This window comes from Chroicocephalus ridibundus, chromosome 8 (genome assembly GCF_963924245.1).
Source record: "Chroicocephalus ridibundus chromosome 8, bChrRid1.1, whole genome shotgun sequence".
Lineage (NCBI taxonomy): Eukaryota > Metazoa > Chordata > Aves > Charadriiformes > Laridae > Chroicocephalus > Chroicocephalus ridibundus.
The window spans coordinates 56,092,934-56,110,551 of record NC_086291.1 but is presented as its reverse complement, the minus strand read 5'-3'; the positions used below and the strand labels follow the sequence as shown (position 1 = coordinate 56,110,551).

The 17,618-nt window shown below is 44.6% G+C and overlaps 1 protein-coding gene across 2 annotated transcripts in view; it reads right to left on the bottom strand.

Moving 5' to 3' along the window:
• The window catches only part of PRKAR1B (protein kinase cAMP-dependent type I regulatory subunit beta), a 100,383-nt gene that overhangs the window by 17,382 nt on the left and 65,383 nt on the right, over positions 1-17,618 (bottom strand). For both annotated transcript variants that reach the window (XM_063343908.1, XM_063343909.1), the window contains exons 7-9: positions 14,855-15,013; positions 5,877-5,937; positions 2,651-2,772 (exon numbers count right to left, since the gene is read on the bottom strand). In XM_063343908.1, the coding sequence (XP_063199978.1) occupies positions 2,651-2,772; positions 5,877-5,937; positions 14,855-15,013 (342 nt within the window). The remainder of the gene's footprint in view (positions 1-2,650; positions 2,773-5,876; positions 5,938-14,854; positions 15,014-17,618) is intronic.

The following is a 17,618-nucleotide window of genomic DNA, read 5'->3' as shown; positions in this document are numbered from 1 at the left end:
GAAGAGGAGAATGTGCTTGCTTGACAAAAGGGGGAGACTACGTATTCTTGTCCATACTAACCAGGATGATATTCCTGGTTTAAAGCAGGAATTGCCGTTCTGATCATCACCGAAGCTGGAACTCTCCCTTTCAAAGGGTTTCGTGGTGGCACGTCAGCCTGCAGATCCTGAAGGTGCCAATTCACTCGTAGGCTGGGTCTTTCTGCAGGACCAAGATCCTTAAGAGACGGCAGCCCAAAGGGATGTCGCAGAGGAAGGCAGCAATGCAGGCTCATCAGAAATGAGCGACTGATTTATGAAGGTCATACAAAACTGTGCTAACAATTTAAAATCCATGCGTGAGTCCTGGGTGTCTTAGAGAAGCTGTTACGATCGGAGTCACAAGATCCCACCTGGAACCAGCATTTGTGATGCTGGTGCACCAAAGCTTTGTAAATCGGTAACTGCTTTGTCTAAGGCGTGCCATGAGTGACCATGGTTTATAATAAATGAGCACCTTGCCCCAGAATTGCATGGCAGAGCTTAGCTTTGTAGTGCCGGACACAGAGCACTCCAAAGGAGGTCGCCTTCTGGTGATACATGAAGTGCTTGCTGCATGTATAGCAGTCCAGCAAATTGGCTGCATTTTGGATGTTTTGGATTATAAAGCCACACACATCAAAAACCATATGAAAGAAGCTAATGACTTTTCAACATATTTGACAACAAAACAGACAAAACTACTTTCAACCAGTTTGTAGAGTACCGTGTTCCTGGCGGCTCGCATCAGCTCTCCTGCAGAAAAGTTTAACATCAAAAATGTAAACTCTTGTGAAATCAGGTTTAAAATACTAAGCTTAAAGTATGTGTGAGCGGGCACAAATACTACTGCAGCACAAGGAATAGTTGATCCTGGACATTCACTCTTTAATGCAGAAAATTGTAGGTAATTTCCAAAGTGCGAAACGATGTAAGATTTATAGTGGAAGGGTGAGGCGAGCAGATACTTTATGATTACGCAGTGTGCAGTGTTAATGCTTTTCTACCCGTTCAAGTCTTAACAGCTGTTCCACCAAGAGGGTGGAGGATATAAGGCCCTTGGTAATTCTTAAGCAAGCTGCCAATTTTCCACATGGGATTCGATGGCTAAGAAAATGAGGTTTTCCTTGTCTCCTGCTGCTGCAAGGAACAACAGGACACTTTGTAGCACTACTCGAAATAAATTTTTTTCTTATATCCTAAGTATCTTGTTAATGAAAAAAAAATCCCTACCTAGTGTTAGTCTCTTTTATTCTGACACTCTTGTTTGGAAGGGGCACTGCTCCTCACATATTTAAGGTTCCTTAAGTGTCCAGCCGTGTGACATACAGGTGCTGTTATTTGCGCCGACAATTTTGTGAGCATCAGAAGAGAAACCACGTTTGTAAATCAAGCGTGGATTTCAGCACCAGCATCCAACACTCAAGAGGAAAGAAAGAATGACATTTTAAGCATCAGATATTGATTATGAACCAAATTCTGTCTGCCTTGGACAGAGGCACCTAACCATATCATCCCAGGTAAGGAGCAAGCAAAGGAAAAGCTGTTGGCCCCTAGGCCATTTGCCGTGGGGCTGCACGACCCCCCCATCACCTGAGCGGGGCAGGGTCTCCCTCCTCCTAAATCCCACCACGTCCCGGCAGCCTGACGGAGCCAGCGATGTACCCTGGGTACACGCAGCCAGATCCCAGGGCAACACCACCTTCCTCACACCCATCTGACCCACCTTCTCCCCCTGTGAGGGACCCGGATCCCCTCCTGGCTGCTGGGCCACCGCTGCCCTGTTGCTGGTCATGGAACGTCTGGCTTGGGATTTGCGCTGGAACTGCCACCAACCAGCCAGCTGTTGTCATTCCCGGTCTATGGATTTGTGTACAGACACTCACAGCTGGTACTGAAAAGCTCCTGCTTCAATACGTACACAATTACGTCCTAATGCCGGCTTGTTACTCTAGTCTGAGTCTCTCTAACACCCTTCTATAGCTTGCTGTATCACAGCGCCTAGGTATTTGTAAGAGATACCGAGGATCCAAATATTTATGTCAGAAGGCAGAAAAAACCCTGCCAGCATCTGTTTGCAGAAGTGAGCTGGTGGAAGTGGAATGTCCCAAAAAGATGTCAGCTTTTCAGCTGCCTGACAGCTCTGTCTGCCTGCCTGAGAGAAAACAAGAAAACGCCTCAGCCATTTGGGCTGAGTTTAAGGCAAAACAAAGAACAAATTATCCGTTTTCAGATCAGGTCTGCCGCTCCAGTTTACAGATGTTTGTTTGTGATTTTCCCTGTAAGTCCCTGTGGCAACAGTGATCAATGCGGTGTGCAGTTGGCCAGCCTGGGTGAGGTATCGGCAATTTGGAACAAGAAAAAATCTCATGTAGAAAACAAACCTTCAAACAGTCAAGACACCAGACACACCTCAAAATTCCACTGCGTCTTCAATTTACTGGAAATCAGGGATCGTCCCACTTAAGACATTTCCATGGAACTGATGTCTGAATTCATTTGAATTTTGAGTAATTCGTGTGGTTTGAGTGGAGTTTATGCTAAAGAGATTAAACTGCACCCAAGTGCCTTTTAATACAAAATCTTGATCTGTACCAGGAAATGACCGAGTGTATCAGGATGCCAGTCTCACCTCAGTAATAATGAAGAAGTCATCACCGGGCTCTCCCTGCACAACAATTTTTTCTCCATCTTCAAACTGGACAGGTTCCAGCGCGTCAGCCACTGTCAGCCGCTCCCATTTGTCCAGGGACTCTGAAATATTGAAGATCATAAAGCTTTATTATAAAAAGACTCTAACTTTGCCTGAAGATTCGGATCTAAAGTGGCAGCTCTGCTATGCCTGGTTCTGTTGCAAAAGAAACATTTCTTTCATCCAGGCACTTTGCACAAACTCCAGTTGGGAAACACGAATGTATTTATTCATTGTGTCTTAGGCTTTAGTGATCACCCAGATAGTCATCTGAGAAGTTGGACAAGAAAAGTTGGCTCGGGTTCTTCCCGCCTGCGATCGGATCTGCACTCCCTGGCACTGGGACAGGAGCAGCCTCGGAGCTGTGTGGGGACACCAGCGCCACGGGAGCACCCAGGTCCTCTCCTACCACGTCCCACACCAGGTGTCAGAGCAAGTCCTGCTGTCTCCATCAGAGCTGCTCTCAGCCGCTTACCCATGGGCTGCTGGATAAGAAATGCTGAAGCATCACAGAATCAAGGAATCCCAGAATGGTTTGGGTGGGAAGGGACCTTAAAGCCCACCCAGTGCCACCCCCTGCCCTGGGCAGGGACACCTCCCACCAGCCCAGGTTGCTCCAAGCCCCGTCCAACCTGGCCTTGAACCCCTCCAGGGACGGGGCAGCCACAGCTTCTCTGGGCTCATGTTCTAGAGCTCTGCTGGTTCTTACTTATTATGAATTATTGAACTACGGTAAGTCAAGACACGGCTCCCGACATCAGGATTAGATCTGGGCCGTTCTCTCAGACTCTAGTTTTCCCATTGTGTCCAAAATATTGCTTAGAAGTGCTGTGTGAGGGTGAAAGAGTTGGTCTTTAAAACTTAAAAAGCCTTTGGCTGAGCTCAGAAGCACACACTGCGTCTGGTAACAAAACCAGATGGACGTGCTCAAGGCACCAAAGGTAAGTTCTGAGTCGCCTGACACACGTACGTCTTTCTGGTTTTATGCCACTTTCTGTTGCTGTTTGGGAAAGGATTATTTCTATTATTTTCCCCACCTATAATCACTAATGTACTTTCCCGGCGTATTTGGGGCTTTTGCCGCAGAAGCACTAATATCAAAGACCAAGCCCATACTGTCAATGCAACATTCAAAAAGTGCTCTGTTTGACTAAAAATAAGCATAAAACTCTTTCATACAGACTAGAGTAGGCTTTTTCATTTTTTTTTAAGAAAAGAGAACTCAGTAATTAACAATGAAAAGAAAGAGTCTCTTGAAACTTCTTCCTCAGTTGGCTTTATGAAAAATTCAAAGCTAATTCTAGCTGTAGTCACGAAGTGTCTCTCTTTTGTCTAAGGGACACTACAAATACAATGGTTAATGGTTCTTGCAAGATACAGAAGATTGTATATGATAGAACTCCTAAAGTTTTAGTTGCAGAGGTAAAGTCAAGCATCGAATAAACCAGACTTTATGCAATTTTTTGCAATTTCTAAATTGTACGTATCAATTCATGGCTTTACATTTAGTTAAACTACAGAAAAACGATTTTAAACAATTAGTTTTCTCATATTTTGTTCAATACACTCTAAGCAGTTACTGATAATTTAAAAAATCCTTAGATTTAAAAAAAAAAAGTCATTGCTCTTACAGTTATATGGCTAGCTACAGGCACTACCCAACCCTTGACAAAATATATGTAAGAAGGCGGCAGAGGCTTTTCCACCACAAAATCACCAAGTTCTGAGCACAGAAAGGCACAAGGTGAAGGTGACTTCTCAGTGCCGTGTTGAGATTTCTAAACTACCTTTCTCTTTCCCAGCCGTCATCTACTTTTTAGCCATGTGAAATAGGTCCTTACACACCTCACCTAAATTCTCAATGCTCCTGAAATGATGCGTTATTTTGTCTGGTGCTTCTCCATACTTAAAAAAAGGCTCAAATCTTGAAGTCCTACCTCCTTTTTTACTGAGATTGAAAAGCCGTACTACAAGCTAGGATATAATTATATTGCAAACCGCATGTTTAAGGAAGCGCATCTTTGACTAACCTTTCCACTCTCAAATTGTTTTGAGATGTCTCATTGTTGTAATTGCTCCTCATTAGTGCAGGTGCAGAGATCCTTTTTTCTTTAAATACTCTTTGTAATTTGGTATAATTTGTGCTTTTAATTTAGGAAGATTTAAATTAAGCATAAAACAAGGCATTTAAATGATGAAAACTTCATTAATAAGTGAGCAACATACTTGGCCTTACTTTAAGCATACAAATGTAACTGAAAATTTCATGCACAGCACCTCTCCGAAGTTCAAGTACATTTTCACGAAGACTCTCATATTTCAAGTAAATAAGCTCAAATGGTAGAGGAATACCACAAACAAGAAAAGAAAATTGTTTAAATAGAGATATAAGTATTTATACAGCAAATTGATCCTGTACTGTGTTTTGTGGGGTTTTTTTTCAAAAATAGCCCCAGCAGAAACACGACGTTTCTCCTACAGCATCGACATTTCATTGTACTGTCTAACACTGTCCTCCTTATTAGAAGCTTTTGTTCTCCTAACGGTGATTGATTGGTCAGGCACTACGGGTTTGTTGTTCTTCCTACTGAAGGCCATCAAGAACATGTCCAAATTTCGTGGCTATCACATTAATCAAAGGGAAACAAAATCCAAGGACAAGAAGCTAAACAGATGTTTTAAGAATGTGAGACGGGGGCTGTAAAATACACAGAAGGGAAAAAAAAAAAAAAAAAGAGTCCGTTTTCATTTGTGAGGTTAGTTTGTTTAGTGCACATAAATACAGTATCCTCACAGGAGAAAGATTCTCACCCGTCACCTGGAAGGATGTAACTAGACTTTATGACAAGTTCACCTCTCTGCACAGCTTTCTCCTCTATCCATGTGATCTCTACTGCAAGGGTGGCTACCAAAAGGCTGGCAGTGCTTGCCTGCTCCTATATTTAAGGGAAGATTTGCCCTTCAAAAAAATGTTCACTGCATTTAAAAGAATGAGAAAAACAAGTCCTAAAAAGGGCCCTTTACACTTTCACTCCTTTGGAAATGATGCAACCATGAGACCTCCTGTTTGCCCGCCATCGCTTTCATCGTGCCGTCAAAGACCAAAATTCATCCCGCCAACATGCAGAACCGAGGGATGAACACGCGAGTCCAAAGGGCAACTGACCCAAAATGGAGACCTTGCTCAGGAATTCTTCATACATCTTCCGCTTCCTCAGCGTGCTGCCCTGTTAGCAGAGGAGAGAGAGGAAAAGGAGGTAGAACGTTACACAAAGTATTTTTGTGATTTCTTCCTACAGCTGCTCTTTGCTTTCCCTCCCCTTCCAAATCTCAAGCGCAGCCAGCATAAACAGCCTAAGGCAAATGTTTCCCCATAAAATGTCTGGGCAAGTTGTACTCCTGATAAGCAAAGACAGAAGGAATCAAATTCAATCCTGGTGTAATTTCACTGACTTCACTGGTGTTACTGGACACCGCAGATGAATTGTACCCATTATTTACAGGCGCTCATTTTAAAGCCAGAGCTTCATCAATTAACTGTTTAGCTAATTCAATATATATCTTGTTACCAATGAGGCCCTGCTAGAAGGGAATTTACAATTACAGAGTAGGATAAAACTTAAAATGTCCCCCTCACGGGTCCCATCCTTTTAGGTTAAGACCTCTTCAATCGAGAGCGTTTATCTGTAAGCCTGGTTTACGTTCTGTATAGCGTTGGGTGTACTGTTACTGCTGAGCAACCTATTCCCATTATTATTTTAACAAGATTGAAGTGTTTTGGAGCAGACAGCCCGTCAGTGCGTGTGCAGCCACCAGCACAGTCACTCCCACTCTAGTGAGATTTTATTGTGTGATAAATTACTGAGAGAACTTCTGCTTGCACAGCGTTTGATCACCACAGACAGAAACCGCGAGTAGCCATTCCAGCAGGCACTTCTGAAGGAGATTCAGGTACAAAAAAAAAAAAATATGGTGCAATTTTAGCTATACAAGAACAATTAATTCATCCTTAACTCTTGCAGTGACACAAACGACTTGAGAAGAAAACCTTGCCAGGGGCCAAAGGGGAACCCCAGGGTCTTCCTCGGTGCTGTGGGTCGATTCCGCACTGCCCTACGGCAGCCCGCAGCGTTTCTGCCAGGGCACGTTCCCGGTGGACGGCGGAGGCTGCCTGACTCCTGCTCATCAAATCTACAAGGCAGGAGTAGGGCATAAAGATGATACACTCATCTTCGGGAGAACGGGGGAATAAAGATGGCACTTGCTTATAGGCTGGGCAGAAAAGACAGAAGCAGATGTCATGTCTGCCGTGGAAAGAGCCATTTATTCCTCCTATTCCAAGTGGGCACTGGTTAAGTGCTGGAAGCAGAGGCAGAAAGTGGGAATAGACAAAGGAAGGGGAGAAGAAACTTTTTACGCTCCGCAGTGAAAGCATTCAGAAGTGCTTTGAGTATGGAAATGGGCAAGGCTGGTGTATTCAAGTGCAATGGCAATGAAGAATTGAACACCGTCCCTCTTCTACACGCACGGGGCAGGTGGGGATGGATCCAACGGCCACCAACCAAAGCAACGGGAATCCTTCCACCAACACCAGCAGCACCACCACCACCACCACCACTTTGGCATCGGCAGAAGCTGCCATCTGCACCCCTCTCCGGGACCACCCCACTCCAGACCGGCTGCAGGACCGTCAGGAGCTGCCGCTCTTCCCGGGTACTGAGGGATCAGCATCAGGTCCCGAGGGCTCCCCCTCCGCGCCCCCGTCATAATTTCCGAGTCCGGTGATGACAGTTCTCCTCTCGGCGATAGCATCGCTAACCCTTGTCTGACCCCTCTGTCTGACAAACCTGGTGCTCAACCTCGGGGGCCCCCGAGAGCATTTGAAGTGCCAGAAAGAAAAAAAAATAAGTCACTTCAAACGGAGGAGGCTCCGCAAACCAGGCCAGACCCTGACAGCTCGCTGCGAGACAAAGGACGGAACACTGGACACTGCGCAGTTGTCGCCTTCCTCCCTGCAATCGAGTGGAAACAAGAGCAGCAAAATTGACAGCTGTGGAAAACCAGATTGGTGGTTTAGTTTGATGGGCTGGGGCACCCAGGGACAGATGTGGAAAATGCTTTTTAAATGACTTGCGGACACAGATGAATTTTAAGAAGCAGTAATCAGCAGCCATAAGTGCTGCCTGACCACAGCTTCGAGTATTTAGAGAGGCAGACAAGACCTGGGAAGGTAAGAATTGAGGCATCCCGCCGGGCCCGGAGAGCAAGAGCCCACCACTTCCCACAGGCAAATGTCTTGGTTCTTGGCTAAACTAAGCCAGGGCAGTGGTACAGATTCACTGTCAAGACAAGTGCAAAAGCAAAATCAAGGTGGAAAGAATTAATTAAATGTGCTATTATCATTTTTTGCATTGTGGTAGTACCTAGAACCTCAGTGGGACTGCACTTAATGCACAGCTTCAGTGCCTTGACTATCCCACCTCTCAGAATGGTACCACAAAGGTCAGGGGGAACCAGAGCCTACAGAAGATGTAATGGTTGAGGTTTAGGAGCCCTGTTTCCCAGCACACGCGCTGAAACCCGTGGTGAACCAGCTGATGGTTCTCAACTCAACCTGCAGGATGGCTCCATCCAACCTTCCATCTCTCCTAGGGGACACGAACAACTGCCCCCAGGGTGGCAGGAGCCACCCAAGAGCAGAGCTTCACCTAAGGGTGCCCAGGCAGGCGCAGAAGCTGCCTTTGCGTTTCCAGAGCACACAATGCTGGATCCCAATTGGCACAACGGGATCCCAATTTCTCTTCCAGAAAGGAGAAGCCTGGCTCACCTTCAGGCACGTTGTCTTCACTTGAGTGTGCTTCCCTGCACAGGCTTTCACAACCAGAGTGAGGGGAAGGGATTTTGAGAGAACACTGCTCGAATATAAGCTAAAACCAACCCAGCACTAGAAATTTTACAACCAACCAAAGTATGTCCTTATTTCCATTGGTATTAACCATCTTTCCTCCCCATGAAACAGGGGGCGAACATGCCTACTTCCAACCTTCCTTTATATTCCCCTCTCAGCCCCTCCCATACACATAATGTCACCTCTGACTCCTGATGTCCTTTTTATACTTCTTTTGCTTGGTCTAGTCGCTTTATACAAATTGTTGAGGCCATGGATATGAACAACTCCATAACCTCTTCTACCTTTCCAGGGGTTTCTGCAGGAGTGACAAGCAATGTGCTCCCTGCGACACGTGCCAAGTCTGGTCTTACGCAATATTTTCATGGATCTTCTAGAAGCAGCAACAAATCAGACAGTAACGATATTCGCAGACCGGGAGATACTATGAAAGCTTGCCAGGACAGGAAAATAACAAGAAAGGACCTAGAAACATTAGAAACGGGAGTAGGAAATAACAGAATGAGCTTCTGTTTGGAAAATACAGCTAAGAAATGAAAAGAGAGAAAAAAGCCCAAAGCACAGATGTTTGACGAACGGAGGAAGACTGGAAAGTTGCACAGTTGAAAGAGATTTACAGACAGTAGGTGAGACCTGGTTTGCAACATCACACTGCAAGAGGAATACAGCCAAGGCTATTTCGGTCTGTATACTTGAAGACATCAGCCAGGAATGAAGTTTAGAGGCTCCATCTCCATGGCTCGGATGGGATGGCGCCCGGCGTGCTACACTCTGCCTGGGGACCTCCTCTCCAGAAAAGTGCTCCCAAACCACACAGAGCCTGAAAAACTGCTACAACACCTAGGGAGAGCTGGTATGGAAGGAGCAAAATGAACTCAGCCTGTATAGGTCAGCTCAAGGCTGGGATCACAGGTATGGCACGCTCACCGCTGGCACGCATTGTTGCAAGGGTTTTAAGTAGACGGTGATAATCATCTACAGATATATGACAGAAAGAGAAGGCAATTTAGTACGGCATAACTTGACATAACTCAAAGTAATAGGAGAAAATTAAGAAAATCTAATTTAAGATGAATATCAAAAAAGTTTTCCCAACTTAGGAATTATTCTCGCGCAGAAAAGTTTCCCAAGGGAAGCAGTAGAAATCTTAGTGCTTGAGCCAGATAAAAACAATAGTAAATGTACATGAATAATTCTGCACTGGCAGGGTTCTTGATGGCATGTTTTAAAAAGTCTTTATTAATTCTGCTTTTTCTAACCTATTAATATCTTATTTCAATAGTCGCTGCTTCTTCCTCTCCCTCCTTTCCTTTGTTCACTTTCTCCCCGATCCTGAGCTGTCAGGCACAAGCTCATCTTCTTAAAGACAGTGGTTCCCACTAACTACGAAGACTCGTTAATATTCTAAGCTGCAGTGCTCCTCCCTGAAACAGTCCCAGGGAGAAACGAGATCACTCGCATTTGCCAAATCCACCCAGAAAAGAGCTCAAAGCCAGTTTTAGGACCACTTAGAAATGCTGCAAGCCCTAATAGGCTCAGCTTAAGCGACACATAGGCTAGGAGAAAGGAATGCCCCAGGGATTGTAACAGGTCTTGTTGGATGGGACTCTTGTGTCTCTCTTCCAGCTGCCCCTTCTTCGCTTTCCCTGTTTTCTTCCGTTTTTTTCTTCCCACTCTCCCACCAGTCCAGTCCCTGCCTTTCCTCCCCTCTGCTCGCCTCTTCGCTTGGTCCCCCCAGCACTCTTCGTGTCTTCTTCCTTGCTCCGTTTTTTTGGGTGCACAGATGGGCTGGCTGGAGTCAACCGGGTCCTTCTTAGAAATCCCCACCTTCAGGAAGAAGCCAAACGAACGGCTACCGAAAGGCAAAGCACGGCTCAAGTTTCAAATAAAAGCGTTATGCTGGCAGGAGGTGCTGGAATGGCCTCCTGGACTGCTCCAGCCCTCTTTAATCCTGGCATAAACCTGATATTGAACGATGCTTTGGGTGTACATTCTTACAGGAGCATGAAAGAAAGAGTCACCGTGCATACTGGCCGTGAAAATAGCCCAGTGCTGCACTGCACAGATGTCGGATGGATTGCAGGCTTCGTGTTCGCTTTATGTCTTGGCCACCAGGCAACCTACATTTTACGGAAACACAAAGTCCTGCTGACTTATTTTGTCCGAGTGGAAAAAGGCACTTGTTAAAGAACTTTTTCTCAGGTTCAAAGCTGTGAAAAGATGGTAGAAGAAAGCCAAAATAGCATAAATAAAATGAGGCATAACATTAGGAACTGGCTAACCTTGATTCGTCATGACTTATATCCCAATATTGCAACTCATTTTCTGCAAGCAAAGTTTGCCAAATGGGCAAAGTATTGTATCCCATGTAAACTCTGCTCTCAGAGCCAGGTATCATGGACCATGGGAACATAGAGGATAGTTAAATTATCCTGAATCAAGCCTTCTTCAAGAAGAAATTACAAGAAATTAATACTTCAAATTTCCTCAGTCTGGGAACTGAATTGTCTGGGGGATCAATCTGATGTTGGGATACAGACATTTGCTTCTCTGGTATTTGTGGTATTCGCTATATTTAGAATACAAATATTGTACTACCCTGGGATGTTCCCCACTCCGTGATGCTCTCGAATCCCAACTGCAAAGAAGAAAGCGGCAGCATTTTAGCAATTGAATTACATGAGAATCCTATGGCAAAAAATTCCTTTGCATCTCTCCCAGAGGAATGTAAGTAAATAAACACAGAACATATACATAAATGTGTGCGTGTGTGTGCACACACAGAGAACGTATACAGTAAAAAATTCACAACAGTGAAAAGTATCCAACTCAGCACAGGTAATTTTATGAAATAAAAGGAACATAAAAATGGAGAGCTAATCTGTGAGCATACCGAGGGGGGAACATGTTGAAGTGGGGTTTTGTAATCTGTCTCGTACAGTGAATTTCGTGGTATAATGCTCTGTCAAGGACTGCAGTGAAAGCCACCAATTTCACTGCGAATCCCAACAAAAACAACTATCCCAACATTTACAGTCATCACAGCTGCTAAAACAAACTTGAATGTGCCCTTCAAGCCATCGGGATACCTAAGCCGAGACAATGAAATATAAAGAAATATATCTGTTTTAACAAACTTCTGTTGGGACAGGCTAAATAATAAATGGATGACAAGTGTAACTAAAAGCCAGCAGGGACTTTTTGCATCAGGCTTTGTCCATCCAAAAAAAGGAAAATCCGAACTCCCAAACCTCCTGAGATGCATTTTATTTGTACCATAAACCAGTCGGGATCAATGAGACGCGTAAGTGGGGAAAATGGCACTAAGCAGAAATAAAAACTAGGAATTACTAAATGTGAAGCAAAGAACCAAAACAGAGCCTGCAAGGAGAAACCAGGTAGAGAGTCAAGTGTCTCATGACAGGATAAAATCTTTTTGGCAAGTGTGGACCTGAAGGCATGATTTGCAAATAAATATTTACAACTTGAATAAAATTTCAACACTAGACTGAGAAAACATGAGGCTGGTCATGGCCAGGAAGGAATGCAGACAAAACAAAAAACTATCTCAGGTTATGGAAGGGCTTATCTGACTACAGAAAAAAAAATACATCTTTGGGAGAAAAAGGTCGTTGATCCCTTGGACAAAAGTATTTGCAAACAGAAAATAAGGAAAAAATGCTCCCTCCCATACTAAAAGATATATTTCAAAAAATATCCTAAGCATTACTACCTCTTACTTAAAAGGCAGAAGGATTTCCACATTCAAAATATCCAACAGCTCTCTAAAAACATAAGGTTAGAGGCTAAATGGCAGGAAACCATGTTTCTGGGACTTGAAAGGCAGCTACTACCGCATCTTGAAACCGCGTGCAGCAAAACCAGTCGTGGAATGGTGGAGTTAGCTTCAAGTATGAATTGCAGCCACCGAAACACGACGTAATTAATTCCTGGGCTTGAGGAAATGTGCAGCGAGCTCTGTAACCTGCCCCCACACGAACGCGCAGAGACAGGTGTCTCATTTCACCTACAGCAAAGAAATTATCCACACTGCACCTACAAATCAATGAAACGACGAGAGAATTCGTGTAGTCTGGATGGGTAAATTGCACTCACTGTGGACAGCACTTAAAATTGGACATTTTCTATACCTGCAGCAATTAATTCACCATCCTACCTGAAATATTTCTCATCTAAGTATTGGGAATACTACAATTACACTGTCTGGGTATCTAATGTAATGCAACAGACCGCCAATTTTTAATGGCCCCAACTGTAAAAAAACACAAGAAGAGAGAGAGGGAGAGAAAACACCTCCGTGTTAAGTTAAAGGTCTCATCAGCAGCAGAAACTGAGCTTGCTAGGCACGGTACAGCAGGCACTGGTTCAGAGAATATGTAAATTAATCGGAAAATCACTTAGCACGACACTAGAATCAAACAGAAGTGTATCTGTAATATCCAAGTTGTACGTATGGCTAAAGCCAGCATTAAAAGCACAGCCTTTTCCACTTGAGACTTCAAACCCTTTCAGTAAAATCCTGTCTCTGCATCAAATATTCACCTTCTGCAGGCTGCTATCCGATGGTAACGGACACATGAGCAAACCCGAGAGCTCACGGGGCTGGATGATGTTGGTACCACTATTTTCATCAGCGCTAAAACTGAAATTACCTCCGGGCTACGAGGGCTGTGAATCTGTCCCTTCAATTCTTTAGTAGCGAGGTTACAGGCAGCTGTAAAAGGCAATGCTTAAAAACCCAAGGACTATGTGCCTTGTCCTGACGTTTATTTCCCTCCTACATTCCTTCCCTCGTATACCTTGGATTCTTCCTTGCAGCATGCAGGTTCATCGCACCAGTCACCCAGACACCCCTCTGCTGCATCTGCGTAGGACATGGGACACGCGAGTTGAATTTGCCTCTTCAAGCCGTTAGGAAATTCTCCTGCTCTATCGTTTACAAATACCTTGCAGAAAGGTCTCAGTTACTGCTGCCTGCTTCCCTGCACTGGAAGCATTCAGAATCTACTCATCCTCCTTAGCCACAAGAGAGAAGACAGTACGTTTCTCATCATTATTCCTCTATTTTGTGTTGGAGTGATCAGGCCGTGTATTTTGGGAAAAAGTATAATTCCATCAGATGTACTCTCCTAGATGTCAGCGTGATGTTCCTTTATGTCCATGAAACACAGAGTGAAAACCAGCAACGTTTCATACAGACATCCAACAGTCATCACACGGTATAAATAAAGATCATTCTTAGACTCTGTTGCTTAAGAACTAACCATTTAAGTGCAAAATCTACTCAATTCTTTTGCTAATTTTTCCGTTATCCATGACATCCACTGGAAATATAGATGATCTCAAAATGCACACTCCTTTATTATGCTGAGAGCATGGTGTAATTTCCTTCAGATCAGAATGAAACAATGCAGCTTTTAGAGACAAGCCCTATTGAGAAAGAAGCTTTAAATAGAGTTATCTGTCTGTTAATTATCAAAAAGAAAGGAATATTTTATGGAGAAGGAAAAGATATGCACACGGACACTGGAAACAAACTCATAAAAAAAAGCTACGGCATTGATAAAGCTAATCATCTGTCAAAGTTTCCATTAGAAACTCACCACTGGAGACACGACGGAAGCCCATAAGCAAGCAGACAGCCCAGGTGCGCAGAAGGTCTGCTGGGCTTGGCTGCAGAGCCCGGGCAGTTTGGAAGGAGCAGGGGAGTGAATCCTTGGTAGGGACACCCCGCCTGTGGCTCCGTGCTGGACAACCAAGGTGGGGGGCACAGTCCAACCCAATCTATTTTTTTTTACGGAGCTGGCTTTGCCTTGCGTTGCCTGCCTTGGAGAGTACAACACAAGTTCAAAGGCTTCACAGGCAAGAGGGAGTGCTGAAAGACATTTTGAGACTGACGATGAGAAGGAGAGGATCTGCGTAGCTTCGGTGGGTAACGGAGGCCTCCTGAGGTTTTCATTCATGTATAATAGTTACGAATAATGTTATTCAGTTGCATTTCTGACTCAGCATCTTTCTGCTGCATCTTGTCCCCCCTTCCTTTAGCTCACTTAATTTACTCAATGTCACTGTCATGTCCTCTCTCTTTTATGTAGAAACACAGACCGCCCAGCCTTCTATCATCAGTGTACGCTGAACACCGAACAGAAGTGCTGGTACTACAAGAAAAAGTAAAATTACCAGCTCCACAAACAAGCCCTTCTCCGTAAACTCACCATTAAAATGCGTCTGTAGCTGTCTCTGTCGATGCCCCAGAGCTTGAGATCTGTCTTGGCCTTGACGGTGGCGGCGCGGGGTGTTCCATAGATCAGTGCCAGTTCCCCGAAGCTGCCTCCTTCTCCGATGCTGGTGACCCACTCCCCGTTGACATAAACCTACCACAGCACAGGACAAAACAAGAAATAAAACCAGTTTGGGGACTCAGTTGCACTTTTCCTCCCACTACCAGTCACCTAAAAAGCTATTAGTAATTTCCTTTCTAATTGCCAACGCTGGGGACAGAGAAGGAAAGCAAGAGCCTAGCAGTTCTGCAGCCCGTCCCCGAAGAGGGCAACAACCCGCTTTGTGGACAGAATTTCAAGCCATCTTGCTCCAGTACAATGACTGTATTTACTCGCCAAGTTTTCAGCTCCTGTGGTTAACTGGCATCGGGTTTTCCCTCTTGTGCTCAAGGCTCAGCCAGTCAACAAGCAGAACTGTCACGACTTTGGCTTTTTATTAACACTGTCAAACTTGAAAGGAAGGACATTTGTTGATGTGTGTAACCAGGTTTGCTGAAAAGCACCATGGCCATGAAATGAAAAACAGTCAAAACAGGGAAACATCTTTTGAAAAGGAACATTTTTTTCTTCCCTAAGTGTAATGCCTCCAACAACCATTTAAATACAACTATTGAGATCTGCTTCTCCCTTAGAGAAGACTACTAAGCGCTTTGGACTTGAGAAGCTACACGCAGAATTATCCTTTGCCTTTAACATTGGCTCTACAGAAGCAATATTTGACCCACATGGTATGTAGGTGACATGGTATGGATCAGTACCACTACCACGGTATTTTTCCTGGATGACATCTAATTTGAGAAGAATTCCTGCGCCCAAGTGCTGTGTAGAAGACCCTGCACTGGAGACAGGGGGACCCAGGCAGGCGCTTCCCGCCGGGCTGCCACTCCTGGCTGTGCCGGGACAATGCAGCCCCTGGGCCGCAGCACCGTGTCCACGGACCAGTACGGACTGCGCGTTCTGCAGCTCGCGTGTAGCCCTGCCGCTACCGACCTGCACAATAAACCCTTTTCATTCTGTGAACAGACCAGTAACACCAGAAACCAACCAGAATGAATTTCATTTGTTTGCAAGCTCTGTGAAGAAAAATTATATGAAGAAAATAAGCAGGTATTCTCATCTTAAGCAGGAATCTATGGCAAAGGAAAAGACCATAATCTACTACGAAATACTGAGTAACAGACCAGCAGTTTCTAAAAAATATATGAATTAGAGCTGTTCAAGCTGGGCATGAGAAAAGACGGTGACCAAAATAAATGAACTGGGATCAAAATTCAACAAACTGTCAGTATTAACTTGAATTCTATCTTCATTTTATGATGAAAAGGCGTATTACAAACTACAGCTGGAATCAATCCCAAATTATCTGCCCAATATTCAACTGTGATCTGACCCAGCTCCTGCTGAGGCCAGTGAAACACCGGTTCGGCGGGAGATGGACGCGGCCATGGACGGGTTCTGCTGGGGCAGAGATCTCCTGGGAGCAGCCGAAAAGGAGCAGCATCAGCATCGCTGCTGAGCTCCCGGCCATGCCGGGGCTCTGGGTGTCCCTGGAGCATCTCAGCATCAAGGGGATGAAATAAAGGGTAAAAATAATCCCAAAGAGGCAGGTGGTAGCCGACTGCCAAGAAAGAGCTCAAGCCACAAAAGCTACAGCTTCATTTCTCCCCCTGACAGAATGAACGTCACGTAGAACATCACGCCAGAGGATAACAACACCCTTCAAACTTTTATGCTTGCTGCAGAAAGAAAATCTGACAGAACACTGAAGCTACTTTTGATTTTCGTCATGATGAAAAAAATGAAAGCCAAAAAAAAAAGTTTTTAGAAAGCCAGGCAAACCCAAGCACTTTCCTGGTGAAACAAGCAGGTAATACTGTGGCTCCTGGATCTTTTTTTGTGGGACAAGCAGCAGAAACGGATGAATAAAATTAGGATTCTGAAAGCCTTGAGAATGCACAAAAATTTTTAAACTCAATGAATCCATTGCAAAATTATTGAGATGAGGATTTGAATGCAGGAATCCCCCCTTTCTGTGGGAACCACTGGATGGACCAGGGTTTGCTGCAGTAATTCAGTAAAAAGTCTTGGACGATGGGAAAAATCCAATAATTCCAATAAGTTTTGGACCACATCCTGAACGTCAACTGACATTGCATCCTTGACTCTTTTTCAGCATGTCAAAAATACATGAGGTTTGCTGAAAAGCGCAGGTTTTGTTATTGCAGAAGGGTCTGAATTGCAAGTGGGAAATAAACTCATTCCCACACGTATTTTTTTACGCCGTATGTGATGGTTCTTGATAGAGCAGTACACGTGATGTGACTGCAGCCCGGAGAGGGGAATTACGCTGGTGAACCTCAAGGCAGAGCAAGTGAAGGATGAGCATCTTCTGTTGCATGGTTGTTCTAAAGAGGTTACGCTTTAGAGTTACTGCTACTGCTCTTTAGTTACTGCTAAACTGCCCCAAGACTTCTTTAATTTTGCTGTCTCGCTTGACAAGAGTCCCCAAGTCACATTTGACATCTCGCCTGTGAAGAGTTCATGCAAAAGGCCATTCCTCCACCCGAAGGGTGTCAGGCTGAAGGTGCTCTGAAGTGAAACCAGATCACGGATCTGACCATCTTTGGGCCCAGCATTCACTCCCCCAGTAAAAGGGCCATTTCCAATACCAACCTCCAAAAGAGAAAACAGCTCGAGA